At 51.6% G+C, this 19,127-nt stretch overlaps 2 protein-coding genes and 1 pseudogene across 2 annotated transcripts in view; 2 read left to right on the top strand and 1 right to left on the bottom strand.

Moving 5' to 3' along the window:
- Window positions 1–10,347, bottom strand: part of LOC133358282 (DNA topoisomerase 2-beta-like) — a 49,917-nt gene extending 39,570 nt beyond the window's left edge. Inside the window, exons 1-4 of the mRNA XM_061576519.1 lie at window positions 9,981–10,347; window positions 9,212–9,255; window positions 1,028–1,201; window positions 230–320 (exon numbers count right to left, since the gene is read on the bottom strand). Of these exons, the coding sequence (XP_061432503.1) occupies window positions 230–320; window positions 1,028–1,201; window positions 9,212–9,255; window positions 9,981–10,347 (676 nt within the window). The remainder of the gene's footprint in view (window positions 1–229; window positions 321–1,027; window positions 1,202–9,211; window positions 9,256–9,980) is intronic.
- Window positions 10,348–12,058: 1,711 nt separating this feature from the next.
- LOC133358226 (3-oxoacyl-[acyl-carrier-protein] synthase, mitochondrial-like) lies at window positions 12,059–16,009 on the top strand (annotated as a pseudogene).
- A 1,118-nt stretch (window positions 16,010–17,127) lies between these two features.
- LOC133358281 (retinoic acid receptor alpha-B-like) overlaps window positions 17,128–19,127 on the top strand; it is a 6,608-nt gene continuing 4,608 nt past the window's right edge. The window contains exon 1 of the mRNA XM_061576518.1: window positions 17,128–17,193. Coding sequence (XP_061432502.1) covers window positions 17,128–17,193 — 66 coding nt within the window. The remainder of the gene's footprint in view (window positions 17,194–19,127) is intronic.

The following is a 19,127-nucleotide window of genomic DNA, read 5'->3' as shown; positions in this document are numbered from 1 at the left end:
GGCTGAGTGGACCTAGGAGAGGCCCAGGACTGGTCAGATAATCATCACTGGTGTTGGCCATGAGCGGGAATCGAACTTGGATCGCCAGGTTCATGGCACGACACGCTAACTGCTACACCACCACTCCCCACCACACACGAATAGCAATACCCGCCATTCGCCACTAAGTGACGGTGACGTCACCATGGCGCCTGTGCCAAGCAAGGTGCACGCGCACACACACACACACCGAGAATCTCATCGAAGATCTTGTAGAGGCCCGGGACGAAGGTGATCTCTCGGTTATTGAGTCCCATGTCCTCGTCGAAAATCCACATGTTCTGTGTGAGGAGACAGCCACAAGGCCAACCGCTTACCGACAACCTCGCCATGCACACATGCACAACTCCAGTCACGGCTAAGCCTTGCGCGACATTACACGCTTCACGACACAAGTGACAATTTGAACGCAGTGACGTAATCGCAATGTCAGTTCGCCATAACTGTGCAGTTGTATTTCACATTTTTCCGTCCCGCTTTTGTGCTTCGTTCAACTCCAGCACAAATAAAGGTGAATTAAAAGTTCTTAAACTGCAGTCCGTTCGATATAAGCCAGCCGTAAGAATTTGATCGTTGCAAATGTAGAATCCACAACGTTAGAAACCGCTATAAAGAGCGTGCTCCAAGTGTCTGCACGGCAGGACAATAAGCGTCGCGGTGGCGAGATGTTAACAAACTCGCATTGTATACGGGAAGTCGTGGGTTTGATCCTGACGCCTGGATATTTGCGTGTTTTCCGCGTGGTCGTGTGGATTTTCCTCCGGGTTCTCCGGTTTTTCCCTCCACATTTATAGTATTTGGCTGCGATACAATTCCAGGTGACAACAAGCCCACTTCGTTGAGCCTTCATTTGTGATAGCCAGGTCACTTCTCAACTCTACAGCGGCTCAGTGGGCCTTACCTGGTAAAATACAAATAAACTGGTTTGGTTTTAGTTTTGCATCAACGCAGGGCATGAAGCCGCCAATGCTTGGTCGCCGGCGCACACCTGAGTGGTGGGCTCTACGGAGCCAATGTAGGTGTCGGGCCGCAGCAAGATGTGCTCCAGCTGCGTCTTCTTCTGGTAGATCCGCTCCACCGACAGCCGCTTGGAGGGGTCGCCACCCGCCGCGCCGGCCGGGGCCGTCTTGCCGCCCTCTGCATGTTGCGTGTCGAACACGGTCTGCGGAGGTGGAGGGGGAGGCAAGACGCCGCGCTTTCTGTTAAAGCAGTGGGGAATGTGGCTGGAGGCCCCCACCCTCATCCCCTCAGAGCCACGAGGGGGGGCAGAGGTGGCTCCGAGTCGCGCTCCCTGCACGGAGCAACCACGCAACAACAACTCACTGTGTGAGCAACAACAACATCAGCAGCAGCAACACCGCCGTGCGTCTTCGCCGGTTCTGCTGCATAGTCAGTCAGTTCTTCATTTAGTTAGAGTCTAACCTGCAACCGCAGCCTTGCAACCCCGTCAAATGATAAAAATGTATAATGTGGTCACGTGGATTTTTTCTCCGAGTCATCCGGTTTTTCCCTCCACATTTAGAAACATGCGTTTAGATTATTTTGCTGAGCTAAATGTCCAAATGATCGGCCACTTTGTTGAGCTATCATTTGTGGTGGCCAGGTCGCTTCCGAATATTTTTTTTAATACCTCAGTGGGCTTTGCCTGGAAGGATGGGGATGGTTTAGCTGTCTTTGTATGTGTTTTGGGTGATTTGTTTACTTTTCTTGTACTTTGCACTGCTATCGTGTTTTTGTACTGTTTGTTGTTGTCACATCGCTACACTCACGACTGCTTTTCTGCGAACTGCGCTCACCGATTCCCCCACCCACGAGACTTATAATCATTATTAACAGTAAGGATAATAATGTTGAGGACTCGGGTCTACCAGACTGACTTTTTCGTCTCATCTATACTTTGTTCAGCCACCACCACACTGCAGGTCACAACAACACACTCACCTACTCACTCACTCACCCACTCAACCACCCACTTTATTTGCTCTCTAACCACACTGTTGGTCACCTCACTTCTCTTTCCGATTCTTCCCTCGCACAGCTCCACCTCCGATTGGAATTCCCCCCATCATCTCGTTTCCCAAGCTCCAACAATAACCTTGCTTAATTAAAAAAACACATCGACTCTCATCGACTCTCATTCGTTACAACCTTCAATGGCCCCGCTTGTTTGCTGGCCGCCCGCTTCGCACGTTTGGGCCTCTGGGGCCTGGGCTTGCGATCAGCAAACCGTAACGAAAAACGCAAACAACTGGAGACACTGCATGCCAAGAGTCAATTCAGTCACGGAGCAAGGGGGAGAAAGGTCTCCAGCCTGGCTTTCAGTCACAGCCTCCTTCACTGGTGAAGGGGCAAAAGGCGGCATTGCGGGCGGGCATCACGCAAGCGCAGCGGCCACGCCGCAACGGTCGGAGTTAAATGAAGCAGCCGATGCCGCTGCTGCGCTGGACCATTCGAGGTCACCTTTCCCCGGCTACTCTTAGAATCTTTCCATCGACGGTGCCTTCATGTGCCCCTTTGAGCCTTAGTTTGTCTCCAGCAAATTCGAATAATTTTAGATACAGTTTAGTTTGATGGTGCTCAGGCCAGGTGTTTCTACTCAAACTTTGTAATCTATAATACACATTACACTGTGACTTTTGAGTCCAGATGTTTTTCTCCGAACTCTAAGAATGCAACATTTTCCCCTGGCTTTTGGACAATTGTGTGCTATACTTTCCATTAATAACTGCAATACGAAATGCTGTCGTATCTCATCGTGGCGACTGCTCAGCTTTTGTTGTCAATTTATTTTTTAGATACATGTGGAGGCCCGGTGGCTCTGTGGTAGAGTGAGCGGCTCGCAATCGGAAGGTTGCGAGGTCAAATCCTGGTTAGGGTAGGGAGGTGGGGGTCGTGACTCAAACCACCATCCCTCCCTCCGAGACTGATACGAGTACCACTTTGAGGAAAATTATACAGTTGTTGTCCTATGGATCAATCACCCAGCCAAAGAAATGCAGAATCTCCACCACTGGCCCGTGGCTGTAAACAGGAAATGTGTGCAAACCTCAATGCCCATTTGAGCAGGAAATCATGTTGACATTGATAACGGCAATTCAGGTTTTTACAAAAATATAGGAAAACGAGACATCACCAAAATGAGAACGATACCCACAATGTCCCAAACTTGCCCAACACACACAGGTGTATATGTTGGCTTAGTCTTGATATCAGTCTTTACCGTTCATTCTCTTCACATCAGATGGTGTTCAGGCGTAGGTGTCAAAAGCAGAACTAAAATTAAGAGTGAAAAGCCTGGTGGGCAAAGCGCCAACAAGGGGAAGCTGTGACTAGGCCGAGTAATAGGGCTACAAAGTAGTCCAATTACACTCTTTGTTTCTTTCGGTAAAGTCACGTAGTTATAAAATAAATAAAAAATACATCACGACGTTTCGGGCGCAACACAAGCGTCCGTCATTAGGTGGGAAAGCATGGTCTGCTGCTGAGGCAGACTGTTTTAAAAGGTTTGAAATGGGTGTAGCCCAAGGGTCATAAAGTAGCCGGGGCTAGTGATGTTAATGTGAGAAATTAGCATGTAACTGTCGAAAAAGAGGGTGAGCATGAGAGATCTAAGAGAGAGGCATAGAGAGAGAGACACAGAGAGTCGGAAATAACAGCTGACATAGGCAGGTAGGATGGAAACATCACAGTCAGTTAAGACTTTACCTGGTTAATAACGTCCTTCCAATGATAGCTCAGTTTGTACCCATCCTCTCGGTTGAAGTTGTGTCTTTGTTTATATATCTGGATGGCTTCATGAACAAATCTCTGAAGGTAGCCGGTGGGTTTGCATAGTACATTCGTCTTGGAGAAATCAATTTCACGTGTGCCCACAGCGTTAAAATAATGATCAGCCACGGCAGAGATGTTGGTCCTACCGTGTTTCAAATCCGCCGGGCTGACCGTGTTCGTGAACACAAGGCAGATCTGAAACACGGTAGGACCAAAACACCTCTGCCGTGGCTGATCATTGTTTTAACGCTGTGGGCACACATTTAATTGATTTCTCCAAGACGAAGGTACTATGCAAACCCACTGGCTATCAACAAAGATTTGTTCATAAAGCCATTCAGATATTTCAACACAGACACAATTTCAACTGAGAAGATGGATACAAACTGAGCAATCATTGGAAGGACGTTATTAACCAGGTAATGTCATAACTGGCTGTGATGCTTCCATCCTACCTGCCTATGTTATCAGTTATTTCCGACTCTCTGAGTTACATTACCTTGTAGTAATAGGTTTTTACCCTTTTATCTGGCACCAAAACGGACATCTTTAAGTGTTGTGGTTTGCAATAACTACAACACAAGCAGTCAAAATGCAAGCAAAAAGAGATAACTCTGATAATGATATACACTGTCCTTGAAATTGATTGGTCCACACCCGAGACGGCTTTTCTTAGAGCCTAGTCTCCACTGGTGTTGGACCAGATGACACCCAAAGGCGTTAAATGTCTTTACATTAACAGGCTAAATGTCTCACTAACATAGCTGTTGCTCCCTTTTCCTCGATGCGGCGGTGGCGCACGTTGTTTAATAGGCTGAATGTCTCTAATTAACACAGCCGCTGCTGCGGGAACCGTCTCACATTGACATGCTAATCTCTAATCTCGAGCAATACCATGGCTTCTTCAGCACCGTAGCCGTGGGGTTGCATTAACAGATTGACATGCTAATCTCTAGCAATACAATGGCCGAGGTATACCGAGCTCTGCGATCTTACATTTACTTGAAAATTCCATCTCTAGCCCCGCCCACTTACCCTCGGGTTTGTACCCATCTCAAACCTTTATAACTGATGGCTGCAGTAGCTCTCTCGCTTTATTTATTCCTGCCTCAGCAGTCCACCTGCTGTATTTTTTCACCTGAAGACGATTGCTTGTGTTGCGATCGAAACGTAGTGATTTTTTTTTTCTACGCGACTTTACTGAAAGACCCAAAGAGTATAGTGTAGTTAGGGTTAGGGCTAGGGTCTTGTTGGCTCGTGTAAGGGTTATAGTGTCTGGTTGGCTCGTGTAGTAAGGGTTAGGACTAAAGGTCTGGTTGGATAGTGTAGTTAGGGTTAGAGAAAGTGCTCGTGTCTACTTGGCTGTGCACTGACAGCGAACTGCTAACGAGGCTGCGACAGGAATTAAGCCGTCTCCCTCATGGCAAGAACCTTCAGTTTGAAGTCTGCCAACCACTGGCACACGGACAGCGATTATTAAGACGACACCAGTCGGTGGTCACGGCCACAGACGAATATAAAACAGCTCAAGTCACCGGTAAATCACGTGACCTTTGTGTGGCCACCCACACTCCGATTCCCTCCACCTCTCCCCGCCCCCTGTGAAAACAGACCCTGCTCCATGTACGTACGTACGTATGTTGAACTTATACTGGTAGGAACGAAGTGAACCAGCCTACAATAGATTATATCGTCCGTCCGTCCGATGTCCGATTAGGTGTAGCAACATCGCCCCCTACTGCAAACGCTTGGCAGGACCCTACAAAACCTTTAGACTCAGTGAGGCTTTCCTGGCTAAACAAGTGTAACATTCCCTTATAATTCCCTGAGATAGCTTTTAATTTAAACATTTAAATTACAAATTAACTCACAGCGGCCTAAAGCCTACAGCTAGGCCTAAAGCCTAGAACTAGGCCTCAAACTCTCCCTTCGTATCGTACCCCCGCCATTTCATTTTATTATAGCCATTCATTTGTTTGTTCCTACCAGCCCACCCCGCAGGGACCTGTTTTCGCACCGTACATAGCCAACCATGATTAATCAAAGGTAAGCTCACTTCTGCCTGCTTCTTCCTCCTCTCTGCCTCCATTCCGTCCGCTCTCATCCCCAACATCTTGACCCAATCATTCCTTCTCCCCCTCCTCCCCTTCCCGCCTTACCCGTGGTACACCACCAGTGAAGAGTTATATTAAGATACAAAACATTATCAGCCACTTTATTTATACCACAGAGGATGACAACATTGTGACAATGGCATACAATAGCGATAACAATAATAGATTTACGACGTCACCTACGAGGATAACGGTGCCTTTACGCACGCATCAACGAGTAGTGATGTACACTTGATGACGTCGACACTGTTGACTATGACAGGAATTACAATTTAACACGAAGGCTTTCGTGACCAATCTGGATGTCGCCTGATGATGCTAGTTGTAATAACTGGCGAAACCTTGTACTCGAATTGTAAATGTTGTGGGTGTTACTCTCCAACACATCGGTGTGATGTACTTGTAACGAATTGGCACTTTTTGTTTACGTGACAAACTTTACAAATTGGCTATGTCGTGTGGTGGCGGGTTTAACGACACATTTATATTTACGCGATATAACTCAAAAACCTCTATTAAGGAATTACGATGTCAATGATGTGTGAATTCTGTGATGATGGTGAGCTATGGTGTATTTGATGAGGGCAACATCATTGTTATAGGATTGTGGTTGATGATGTCTGGCGTGATGCTGATGGTTATAGGTGATGATGTTGCACTCGACAGACACTGTCAGTGATCGAGTTGAATGAGGGTTGTTACAGTGTGATCAGTTACGTAATGTTTATGACATCAAATACAATGATGACTGCAGTGAAGAAGGCCATGGCCCGAAACGTCGCCGATTATATTTTCAATTCGAGGCCACGGTGTTACTGAAGGCGTTTTCACGGCAGTGAGATGAACTGAAAATTAACTAAATGATGTGTTCATTGAAGTACACATTACCATATTTTTTCCTCAGAAAATGATTTAAGTGTTTTAAAGAAAGGACATCGCCCGAAACGTCCCATATTATATATTTTTTTCTTATTAGACCACGGTGTTATTGACGAATGTGTCGAGTTGTTATTTCGTACATTCCTGTATAATTTGACATCTGTTATGTGGGTGCAACGTTAATAATGCCAATAATGACTACACCACTTTCTATAACATAGCTTGTTTAGTATGTTGATAGAGACACCAATGTTCAGACGAACTATTGACAGTTACAAGATTAATCAGGCAATCGTTTGCGTATATTTTGCCACTCATTTATACAGACTATTAAGCACGCTGAATATCAGCTATCAATCTAATTAAATCGTCCATTAATTGAATAGGTTTTTGATAATGCCTCTATAGATTACACCCTAAATTATATTGATTTTGGCACTATCAATACCGTGTCATTCCCCAATGATGAGGTCAATCAGTAAAGCTAGAGACTGCACATTATCGACGCGGCACTTGAAGGATATTTATGACTCAATCATAGTCAACTGATGTCTGATGCCTGGTTTGCTATCATTTGCTAACTGGAGCAGGCGCCCTGATTTCAAACCATTTAGATACTCACTCCTCATCAATGTTTGCTCGCAAAGATGACCGGAGAACGAGTGCGTCCTTTATTCATGTTGAGTAAATCCACGCTGGATAGAGAAATAGAACTTTTAAAGGAAATAAGCCACGTGCAGTGGGGCTCACTCTAATCACAGTCACAATCAAGAAGCGGCCGTGAAATCAGCTCCGTGTGACCACATTCCATCCCATCAGACGAGTATAATCAGGACACGTCCTGTAACATTAAAACTCGCATTTGTCACAAACCTCCAATTACCACGGTTGGCTTACGTACGGTGCAAAAGAAGTTCAACATACATAACACCGCGGCCTTAAAATGATATGTACGTACAAGCAGGCGTTTCGGGCAATTACCCTTCTCCAGAACAACAATTCGTTTTGGAAAATGAAAAACCAACAACTGACCTTATTCCGTTATCTTTTGATTTTAACAAAAAGTCGAGTTTAATTATCCTACTTAAATATCCTGCTCATTGGAAGCCCAGTGCTGCAATTAATCAACGAGGCAATCGAAGGCAACGATTTTCAACTGCAGCCCATAGTTTTTTAGCCGTATGCTTGGAAGGCGAGAGGGCCCATTCATGATTCACAGTCCAGCGTTGGCCTATGAACTATGGTAAAATTAGCCGCACGAAGCCGCACGGCGTGGCATGCGGAGGGCCACCGCCTTCCAGCAGTAGACTCACAAAGTGGTGCTTTCGTTTCATGTCCAGGTACGCAGACATCTGCAGGTACGCAGACATCTGCTGGCTATCGAATCAGGTTGACCACGGCTCATCGTTTTGCCTCATCATTCGATCACGAAACAAGGTGACGAGGTAAGGCTGAAGGGATGCGATTGGTCGCTCGCGCACACTTACACGTGAACAATTACACAACAACAACAACAAAAGGCCTCGACAGACGTGTGGGACAAGCGCTGTTAGCGAGTTGGGGCCGCCTATGAAGGCCGGTACGGTACACATATGGGCTGGGTGGCCAGCACCACGCCCGGCCGCCTTTGTCTCCCTAAGTGGGATGTCTACACACCTCACCAGGTACTCATTTGAGGCTGAGTCGACCTAGTGGAGGCCCAGGACCGGTTTAGATAATCGCCACCGGTGTTAGCGGGAATCAAACTCGGGTGGTCGGGTTCGTACCGCCACACAAGAGACATCAGCTCACAACAAGACACTTTGACGAGACATCAACAATACACTTAAACACATTGCAGTATACAACAACCAGCAGCCATGGCACACACATTCATACTCAAGGGGTGGGCAGGAGCTACTCGGAATCTGCTTGCTATCGAGTAATCGACTATCTATAGAGATAACGTCGCTCAAAGCTTATCCATTAGTCGGATTGTGCAGGCGATTGACCTATGATCTACGATCAAAAACGATTATTCCGAGACTATCGATTACAGACTGGTCATGGATGTTTGAGGCCCACGTTCATGACACAGATTGCGTGTGTCGTCAAGGCTTCGACCACCCGACGCTGTGTACAAGCATCTAACGCCGCTCACGGGAGATTTGAAACAATTCTCGCATTATAATGGGCCACTGGCATCGTGTAAGGAATTCACGTTGGGTGGTGGTTGGGGACGGTCTTGACAACACACACTTTTTTAATACACAAGGTACACAGTTTGGGTAACGAGTCGCACACATCCGACTTGATCAACCTTTGAACCCAATGCACGGTTATACGAATATCGATTAACAACCCGATTTGTCACTTATCGATTCGTCGGCGACCGTGGCGTTTGATGAAATCGATGACCCGACACTCACCACCCACTTGAGCCCCGCGTCCGCCGTTGCTCTTGGACATCTCGCTCGCGGGCCGTCCGTCCGTAACAATAATTACACAAAGAATACAAACGGCGTCTAACCTAAACCCTCGACGAAGCGGAGGGGAACAACAAAAATTTAAAAACCCCACCACGAAAACAACGCTATTGTTTGACGCGCTACTGTCAAGGGCCCATAGCCCCGAAACGTCGCCGATTTGATTTATTCTCGACACAAGAGGCCGTCCGCGGTGCGGACTTGTCGACAGCGGCGAGCGATAATTATGATTTTGTTGTTTGTAATTTCTTCTCCCCCCGGTCGGCTTAAGTTGTAATCGCGATTCGTCCAATCGACGAAATCGCGGCGAGAACAAAGCGGAGAGAGGCTGAGTGAGGAGGCTGAGGGAGAGGGGAGAGAGGCGGAGGGGACAGGCGGAGGGGAGAGAGGCTGAGGGGGAGAGAGGCTGGAGGGAGGCAATGAGAGGCTGAGTGAGGAGGCTGAGGGAGAGGGGAGAGCCGCCCCAGCGAGGCGGGAGCCGCCGCCGGAGTCGCCGGGGGGGTCTGTGGCCAAAGGCGAGGGCCGCCGCCGCCGCCTCCTCCTCCTCCCCCCTCACGCGCTAATACTACAGCAGCGAAAGTTGTTTAATTTTAAAAAAGCTACAATCGTACACAAAATAATAATAAACGTGACGGGGAAGGGGGTGGGTGTTTGATTTGGCAGTGGGGGGGGGGGCGGCGGTGGAGAGAATTTTTTGTTTAATCCGCGGGACCGAGTCGAGGCCGCGCGGGGCTGAGACGCGGCGCCGCTGGCGGGAGCCAATCGCAGAGCAGCTTGTTGCGCGCGCCGCGCTCGGGGAGCCAATCGCAGAGCCGCTTGGATTGCGCGCCCGCGCTCGGGAGCCAATCGCAGAGCCGCTTGGATCGCGCGCCGCGCGCTCGGAGAGCCAATCGCAGAGCCGCTTGGATGCGCGCGCGCGCTCGGAAGCCAATCGCAGAGCCGCTTGGATGCGCGCGCCGCGCTCGGAGAGCCAATCGCAGAGCCGCCTGCTCGCCCGCGCGCGGCAGGTCACGTGGGACTCGCGTGCGAGATGATTTACCCACGAGGCACTGCGGCACTGACCCCCCCCCCACCGTCATTGCCCCCCCCATCTCACTGGTTCCTCCTCCCTCCCCCCCCCCAGGGCCCCCCACTCTCACTGGCTCCTCCCCCAGGGCCCCCCACTCTCACTGCCTCCACCCCCCAGGCCCCCCACTCTCACTGGCTCCACCCCCCCAGGGCCCCCACTCTCACTGGCTCCTCCCCCCAGGGCCCCCCACTCTCACTGGCTCCACCCCCCAGAGCCCCCCACTCTCACTGGCTCCACCCCCCAGGCACCCCCCACTCTCACTTGGCTCCACCCCCCAGGGCCCCCCACTCTCACTGGCTCCTCCCCCCCAGGGCCCCCCACTCTCACTGGCTACCACCCCCCCAGGGCCCCCCACTCTCACTGGCTCCACCCCCCATGTCCCCCCACTCTCACTGTGCTCCACCCCCCAGGGCCCCCCACTCTCACGGCTCACCCCCCCCAGGGCCCCCCACTCTCACTGGCTCCTCCCCCCCAGGGCCCCCCACTCTCACTGGCTCCTCCCCCCAGGGCCCCCACTCTCACTGGCTCCTCCCCCCCAGGGGCCCCCCACTCTCACGGGCTCCACCCCCCCATGGCCCCCCACTCTCACTGGCTCCTCCCCGACCCCCCAATTGAACCACGTGATCCGTGACACATCGGCACTGCGCTGTCGCCCAAATCAGGAGCGATCATGAGGAACCCGGGCGCGCCGGACTCCGTAGCGATCCACTCATTTCGATTCGAGTTCTCGATCCATACCACATTATGTTCAGTAATCGATTTTGTATTAGCTTCGCGGTGGCGTGCAGAATTACAGAAGCTGTAAGTGTATCGCATGAAAATGATTCACAGTATCAATTGTAATTATGCAGCCGCTATCGATTCCACACGTAAAAATTATCGATGCAGGCCTCACTTCGATTCCTCGATTAATGGTGATTTCGTACTCATACGAATCTAAAACCAACCTCGCGCATAAATCTAGGACACAGAAATCGATTCCAGTCTCAGGAGCATCAACCAAAATCCCAACGGCACGAATCGCGATCCGAATACTGAATCGATTAATCGCCTAAATCGATTAATCGCCAGGTGCCCTTTGCAGGCGCAGCTCTGTAATTGCTTGCTCATTCTCCTGCTGGCGAAAGGGCCTCTACAACTGGAGGGAGCTCTGAGGCCCTCTCAGAGGTGCTTTGGCCTACTCTTTCACGCTGGCCATGTGCCTCTGAAGTCGTTTGGTGTCTTCAACGCGGCGTTCTAAATCAACAAAAAAAATAATCATTCGGCGGCGAGAGGACACGAGTCGCATCGTTGTGTTGGTGCTGCACCAGAAGGCTCCGTCTTGTCTAAGCGCGCACGTGTTCTGCTGCGGGGGGTGACACCCAGAGCCCTTTAACTCGCACTTGTTCCGCTGCCCTTTAAACTCGCACGTGTTCTGCTGCCCTTAACTCGCACGTGTTCTGCTGCCCTTTAACTCGCACGTGTTCTGCTGCCCTTTAACTCGCACGTGTTCCGCTGCCCTTTAACTCGCACTTGTTCCGCTGCCCTTTAACTCGCACGTGTTCTGCTGCCCTTTAACTGGCGCGAGGTCACGCGTGGAGCAAGCGCCGAGACATCACCAGGGCAGCGTGACAGCTCCCTCCTCTCGGCCTTCCCTTCTCCCTGCCCTTCCTCACCGCTGCCCTTCACTCTCCCGCTCCATTCTCTGCACTGCCCTTCTCTAATCCATCGCTGCCCTTCTCTCGCCGACCCTGCCCCCCGGCATCCATCTCATCCCGCGCACCCCCCCCCCCCCACTCCCGAACATCTCCTCGCCACGACATCGTGGACCATGTCCCCCTCGCCCTTCCTCCCACCTGCGTGCCTGTCGCAGCCTGCTCAAGCACCCGGCCGCCTCTCTCACGTCAACGTCGCCGCCCCCGGCTCGCCCCGGCGCGAGCGCCGCTCCGCTACCGTCGCCGCCTCGCCGCCGCGTGGTCATCACGGGCCTCGGCGTGATCTGCCCGCTCGGCGTGGGGCGCCGACGCCGTGTGGCGTCGCCTCCTGCGGGCGACACCGCCACCGTGGCGCTCGACCACGCGGCCTTCGCGTCGCTGCCGTCCCGCGTAGCCGGCCTGGTGCCCCGCGGAACGGGGGGCGGCGACAGCGCCACGTTCGACCCGTCCCTCTTCGTGCCCGCGTCTCAGGCCAGGCACCTGTCCCCCCACCACCGTCATGGCCTTGGCGGCGGCTCGCCTCGCCTTGGACGACAGCGGCTGGCGGCCCCGCGGCCCCGAGGAGCGGCCTCTGCGCGCCGGGGTGGCCGTCGGGGTCGGGGTGGCCGACCTGGAGGAGATACGTGAACGCCGCGTGTCGCTGCGCGAGCTGGGAGCCCGCAGCTGAGTCCCTTCTTCGTGCCCAGGATCCTCACCAACATGCCCGGGGCCCCACATCAGCATCGCGCACGGCCTCAAGGGCCCCGTGCACTCCGGTCCACGGCCTGCGCACCGGGCGCGCACGCCCTGGGCGACGCGGCTCGCCTCGTCGCGCGCGGGGACGCAAGACGTGATGGTGGCGGGCGGCGCCGAGGCGGCCGTGACCCCCTTGGCCGTGGCCGGTTCTGCCGGGCGCAGCTCAGCTGAACACGGCCTTCAACGGGAGGGCCCGGGGCGGCCTCCCTGCCCTTCCACCCGGAAGCGCGACGGCTTCGTGATCGCCGAGGGCGCCGCCGTCGTGGTGCTGGAGGAGATGGAGCGCGCCGTGGGGGAGAGGCGCGCCGGATCCTGGCCGAGGTGATGGGCTACGGAATGTCCGCGACGCCACCACATCACGGCGCCCAGCGAGGAGGGTGACGGTGCCTACAGGTGGGCCTGTGTCTGTGTGGGTGGGTGCCCATACCTGTCAACCCCTATTGGCGACCATTACCTTATTGCAGACAAATTCAGGTCACTCGTGGCCTTATACTATTCAAAACGTTCCTCTACAAAGTGGCCATCACAAGGGAGAAACAGTAGCCAATCGCCACCACTACACTCACCACTAGGACACTCACCACCACTACACTCACCACTACATACCTGTCCACCTCTTATAGATCAGTGCCCTTACCTTATGACAGACCAATTTAGACAGTTATTGGTCACCACGTGCCCTTGTCATCTCAACGTTCATCCTACAAAGTCCATCACAAGCGAGAACACAAACAAATAAGACAAAAATTAGTTACTGACATAACTGTGTTCTGTATTCAGTTTGATTATTGGTGTCATAATGCTACTTGTCATGCTGTTGTCCGTGATCTTGCATGCTGACGCTGCTTACCTTGATATGTCGATGCACGCACTCGGCCATATGATTTGTGTTGCCCGTATTGAAATGGCTGTACGCCTTGTGGTCCTGAAAACTCAATTTCCCAGTACAAGAATACGGGCAAACCGTATTAGTTGACGGGTATTGTGTGTTGGTGAGTGAGTGTTGAACTAGATCGACTCGGCCTCAAATGAGTACCTGGTGGGGTGTGTCAAAACATCTCCACGTGTTGGCCCACACCACCCCTCGTGTGCCGTACCGGCCTTCATAGGTTGCTACTCGCTCACAGCATTCGCCCCAGCAGTCTGCTAAGGCTATACACGGGCGATCTTTGTTGAGGTGGTCCGCTCTGTCATGTGTAGAACTTGGTATGGAACTACTCGCTATATCACGTGCAGGACCTGGAGTCAACGCATCACTCGTCACATGGGTGGTGACTGGTCTCTGTGTCACTTGGAGGGACCCTGTGGCTACTTGGATAGAATTTCCCTTCATTCACATGATTTAGATTACAAACTAAGTTGAGCGTCCAACCGGCTTGTAACACATGGAGTTAAACTGTTAACTGTGACACGTGTCGGACCTGGCGGTGAACCGGCCACTCGGTCACCTCCTCTCACCGCAACTCCCACCACTCCACTGCGCGCGCACGCAGGTGCATGGAGGCCGCCCTGCTCGACGCCGGCCTCAGCCCCAGCGACGTCGGCTACGTCAACGCTCACGCCACGTCCACTCCGCTAGGCGACGCGGCCGAGCTCTGCGCCATCCAGCGCCTCTTCGGGTCTCGCTGCTCCTCCTCCTCTGGCGGCGTTCCGGCCCTCGCCATCTCATCGACGAAGGCGCCACCGGTCACCTGCTCGCGCGGCCGGCGCGCTCGAGGCGGCCTTCGCGGCCCTGGCGTGCGCGCCACGCCGAGCTGCCGCCCACCGCCAACCTGGACCGCGTGGAGCCGGGCTGCACCCTCAACCTCGTGCCGCTGCGCTCGCAGCCGTGGCCGCACGATGACCGCTGCTGCCGCCCGCCGCGTGGCGTTGACCAACTCGTTCGGGTTTGGCGGCACCAACGCCTCGCTGTGCCTGGGCAGTGTGGACGCGTGATTCGCCTGTCTGGAACGCTCTTCCCGCTGATGTTAAGAAGCCTCTGGAGCTATTCACTTTTAAATCTAAAATTGGTAACTAATTTATTCAGAACTACTTTTTGTGTTTAGTTTGTCCTTCCGCCGCACCTCCGATTAGCACGGTTGGCTACATACGGTGCAAAAGAAGTTCCACATGGTTGGTGACAGTGGTGGTGGTGCAGGGAGGTGGAAGGCTTCGTCGAAGAGCGGCGTTAATTTCTTTATTGACATTAGTGACAAACATATTTGCCAACAAAGTTTTATTTTTATTTTAGTCAAAAACGGTGACTATGAGTGGATGACAATCATCAAGCGTGACGATGACTACCGGAGCAGAGAGAGTGTGAGGGGGTTGAAACTCATGAATCTGAATGAAGACGCACACGTCTGTAATTTAGTGAAATTATGAGAGACTACCTTTCACAGGGGATGTGGTGGAGACACCCATCACTCATACCTGGCAACCCAAACAGTTTAGGGGCCGTTCATAAATGACGTCATGCAATTTTGAACGATTTTTGACCCCCCCCCCCGTCGTCACACGGCGTCACAAAAGTCAGACCCCCCCTCAAATATGACGTCACAAAGCTCTGCCCCCCCCAAAAAAAACTTGTCATTGTAGTGCGTATTTAATGTGGCGCTGCACTCTGATGTAGGAGAAAACATGTATTAAAAAGTCTATTTAATTAAGTAGAACGTGTTGTCTATATTTAAAGTTGCGCATTTTGATGTGACGTCATATTTCTCAAACACCCCCCCCCCTCGTCACACATCGTCACAAATGTCTGACCCACCCCCAGGTGCGTGACGTCATTTATGGACGGCCCCTTATCCGTATTCTTGTACAGAATGTTTTCAGGTTCATACGGCGTACAGCCGTTTCAATACGGGAAAATATATTTTTTTGTCTATTTGTGTTTCTCCCTGGTGAATGAACTTTGTAGGATGAATGTTGAGATGTATAAGGTGACAGAAAAGTTTCACGAAATTGTGGAGACTTTTTTTAAAGGAGGTTTTCCTGCTTTGGGATGTTTGTCTCTTTCCATTTATCATGAAAGAAACTCAACAAATGTGTCAAAACACACCACCTTAAAAGTTAAAGAAATAAGTATAATGCTCCACGTTTTGGTCAATAGCCCTTTTTAGCACATGTGCTCCGACATTCGTTCACGGTGTCATTGCGAGAAGATTTTTATATAAGCAGTGTAAATTTGTAAAACCCAGAAGAGTTTTTTCGGAGCTTGTGAATAATGTAAATAAAAAAGCCAAGTTGACTTGTGAAAATTATCATCAGCGTCCTGAGGGTCATTTGTCGGAGTTCAAATCGTTTGCGTCCCGAGTGAACGCAGCCATAGTGGTGGATATTCCACATTCCTATGGCGAGGGCCAGTCACTGCGCGGGTCATCCACTGTCCTTATTTCATGACCTCCGGAGATGATGGCTTTAAGTTCGTGCTCTGCTGTGTCTGTGGGCCTGCTCGATGTTGAAGCTCTTTCGCCACCGTACACAGTCAACCGCGCTGATCGGAGGTGCGGGGGGAAAGACAACAAACTTAACAAACAAGTATAACCCGTAAAAACAACGTTTTTCACTATAAATCCTTTATATGCGTGGCGGCCAGAGTCCTCTCGTCCTCTGGCTTGAGATGGATGCCACCTATGGGTCAGATGATTGCCTGCCACCATTAAGCAATTGGTAATTAAATATAAAAAATTCCTAAAAAGTGGAAAATTTTGGAAAAATTTTTTCACGAAAATAAATTGTCACGCACAACGAGTCTGTGTGCAAAATGTCAGCTCGATTGGATCACGGGAAGTGGGTTAAAAAACGACCGAAAGATTTGCACGGTCGTAAGCAAGCAAGCAAGTGAACTTAATGTAAAGGATTTAAAAAGTAGAACAATTCGTGCAAGTGCGTTTATAATGTTTTGTTATTTTAAAAAACTTGAAAATTAAATTACCGTACTGTCGTAAAAAACGCTTTTTTTTCAATTTCGCTAAATAGACCATCCCGGCTTCTGTAGATACTACGCCTCATGGGGGAGGGGGAGAATCCGCCTTGGATTCGTGACGTCACCGCGTTTAGCCCCTACGTCACCACGCGGCACGTCACCCACCTTCGCCTCCCGAATGACATGACGGCGTTGAACACACAACGTCACCACGCCGACTGAGCAAATTCGCCGTTCAACGTCACCACGTTTAAACCTGACGTCACCACGCCGCATGCCCCCCCCCCGCTTCAACGTTCATCGCCGCCGCACGTGACCAACCAACTCTGCGCGACGACGTCATGACGCCGTTTTACGTCAACGTTTTCCTTGCGAGTGACGTCACAGCCGAAGCGGTGACGTCACCGCGTCGAGACTTCCCCCCCAACGGACTCGGACCCAGGCCGTGGTGGAGATGGCGGTGTCGCTGGGACAGCTGCCGCTGCAGCAGCTGGAGGCGCTGAGGACGCAGCTGGAGCAGGTAGCGGGCCGCTTTCGGTGGCTGGGGCGGCAACGAGGGACCCCCCCCCCACAGACGGGGGTGGTGGCGGGCGGGGGGGTAACCGCGCCGCGGGGTGGCTGGGGGTGATGGCCGTGAGTGAACCTGTCATGGCGGCGGTTTCTTAGGGTTCACTCTGGAGGGCTGCAGTGCGAAATGCGGGGCTGGAGGCGAATGGGAGGCTCGCTCGTCTCGCCCCGCGGTTGTTCTCGGGGCCCGGGGCTCTCGTTCCAGCGGCGCTTTGATTGGCAAGGGGCCTGCACCGCGTGGGAGCGAAGCACGCCCTCAGATGATTGCGTGTTGTCTTGCTGCTGCTGTGGATGTCTACACGTGACGGGAGACGCTTTGTAGAGCGGCGAGCATTTGGTCGCCAGGTGGCTTCTGAAAAGACGACGTTGATACACCTCGGGGTGGGCTTCGCCTGGCAGCACGACGGCGGCGGTGACTTCGTGCTGTTTGTTTGTGTGACTTGTTTAGCTTGTGCCCGGCACTGTATCGTGTTCTTGTATTGTTGTTGTTGTAACGTCTCCGCTATATATAAGCAGGAAGAGAGGACGCTGACACTCGCGTAAATTGTATACCCAGAATGGGTAACACAATTTAATACAATTACTTAATTGTAACAATATGTAACATTAACGCGTTGGCTTTCGCGAACAATATCCATAAGAGGTTTTTTTGGGGTTAGATTGCGTAAATATATAATGTGCCGCTAAAACCCCCACCACCCAAATCTGGCTGTAGCCTGATGAAGCTGGTTGTAATTACTGGCGAAACGTCGTACACTCAGATTCTAAATGTTGTGGCTTGGCTCTCCAACACACAACCGGTGTGCTGTACTAGTATACTACACTATACACTACACTACATTATACACTACACTATACACTAGTACTGTAATAGTATACTACACTATACACTACACAATACACTACACACTAGTGCTGTACTAGTATACCACACTACACACTAGTGCTGTACTAGTATACTACACTGTACACTACACTATACACTACACTACACACTAGTGCTGTACTAGTGACGAATTGGCCACGTTGTTTACGTGACAACCCTTACTAGTTGGCTGTGTCGGGTGGTGGCGGGTTTAACGACACATTTATTTACATGATCTAACAACAACAAAACTCTTATGAATAGGTAACTTGTTGATTACACTCACTCATTTATCCTGTAACTTTCTATGGAGCTCTCACAACCCAACCACTCCCTTTCCCCTCCAGGCTGAACCGCCTTGCAGCTGCTACTTCACCCCTTGTATGGCGACCCTCCCACTCCCTCCATTGCCCCAACTCACAGCCCCGTGCTGCCCGCCCGAGTCAGGAGTCCCATCGCCCCCCACAGCTCCCTGCCGTGTTGCCACGCTCCCCCGTCATGTAGCCCCTCGACTTCTTTATACACAACGATCGTGCTTCAACGACACTGTTGTAACGTTCTTAGCCCGTGCCCCTACTGGACATGTGTGGAAAAGCTTTATAGCTCATCGGATTCCTACGGTGTAAATACATATTGTGATTTTGAGTTGGTGGTGGCGAGCGGTGGTCGCGTAGCCGTTAGCGCGTTGCGTTGCTACGATCTCGAAGACCCGAGTTCGAGTCCCGCTCACGGCCACCGACTCCAGTGACGATTATCCAAACCGGTCCTGGGCCTTCCCTAGGTCAATTCAACCTCAAATGAGTACCTGGTACGGTGTGTAAGCATCGTCACTAGGGGAGACAAAGGCGGCCGGGCGTGGTGCTGGCCAGCCAACCCCCTCGTGTGCCGTGCCGGCCCTTAATAGGAGGTCGCTAACAGCACTTACGGGATCTTTGTCGGAAGATTCGACTCTATTCTTGCTTAGGATGGCAGAAATGCGATTCAGGAGCTAAATACTCATGTCGAGGTCTGGTAGCCACGGC

The sequence above is a fragment of the Lethenteron reissneri genome, chromosome 61, assembly GCF_015708825.2.
Source record: "Lethenteron reissneri isolate LAM-NWPU_2019-01 chromosome 61, ASM1570882v1, whole genome shotgun sequence".
Taxonomy (NCBI): Eukaryota; Metazoa; Chordata; class Hyperoartia; order Petromyzontiformes; family Petromyzontidae; genus Lethenteron; species Lethenteron reissneri.
This window is presented reverse-complemented; position numbering and strand designations above follow the sequence as displayed.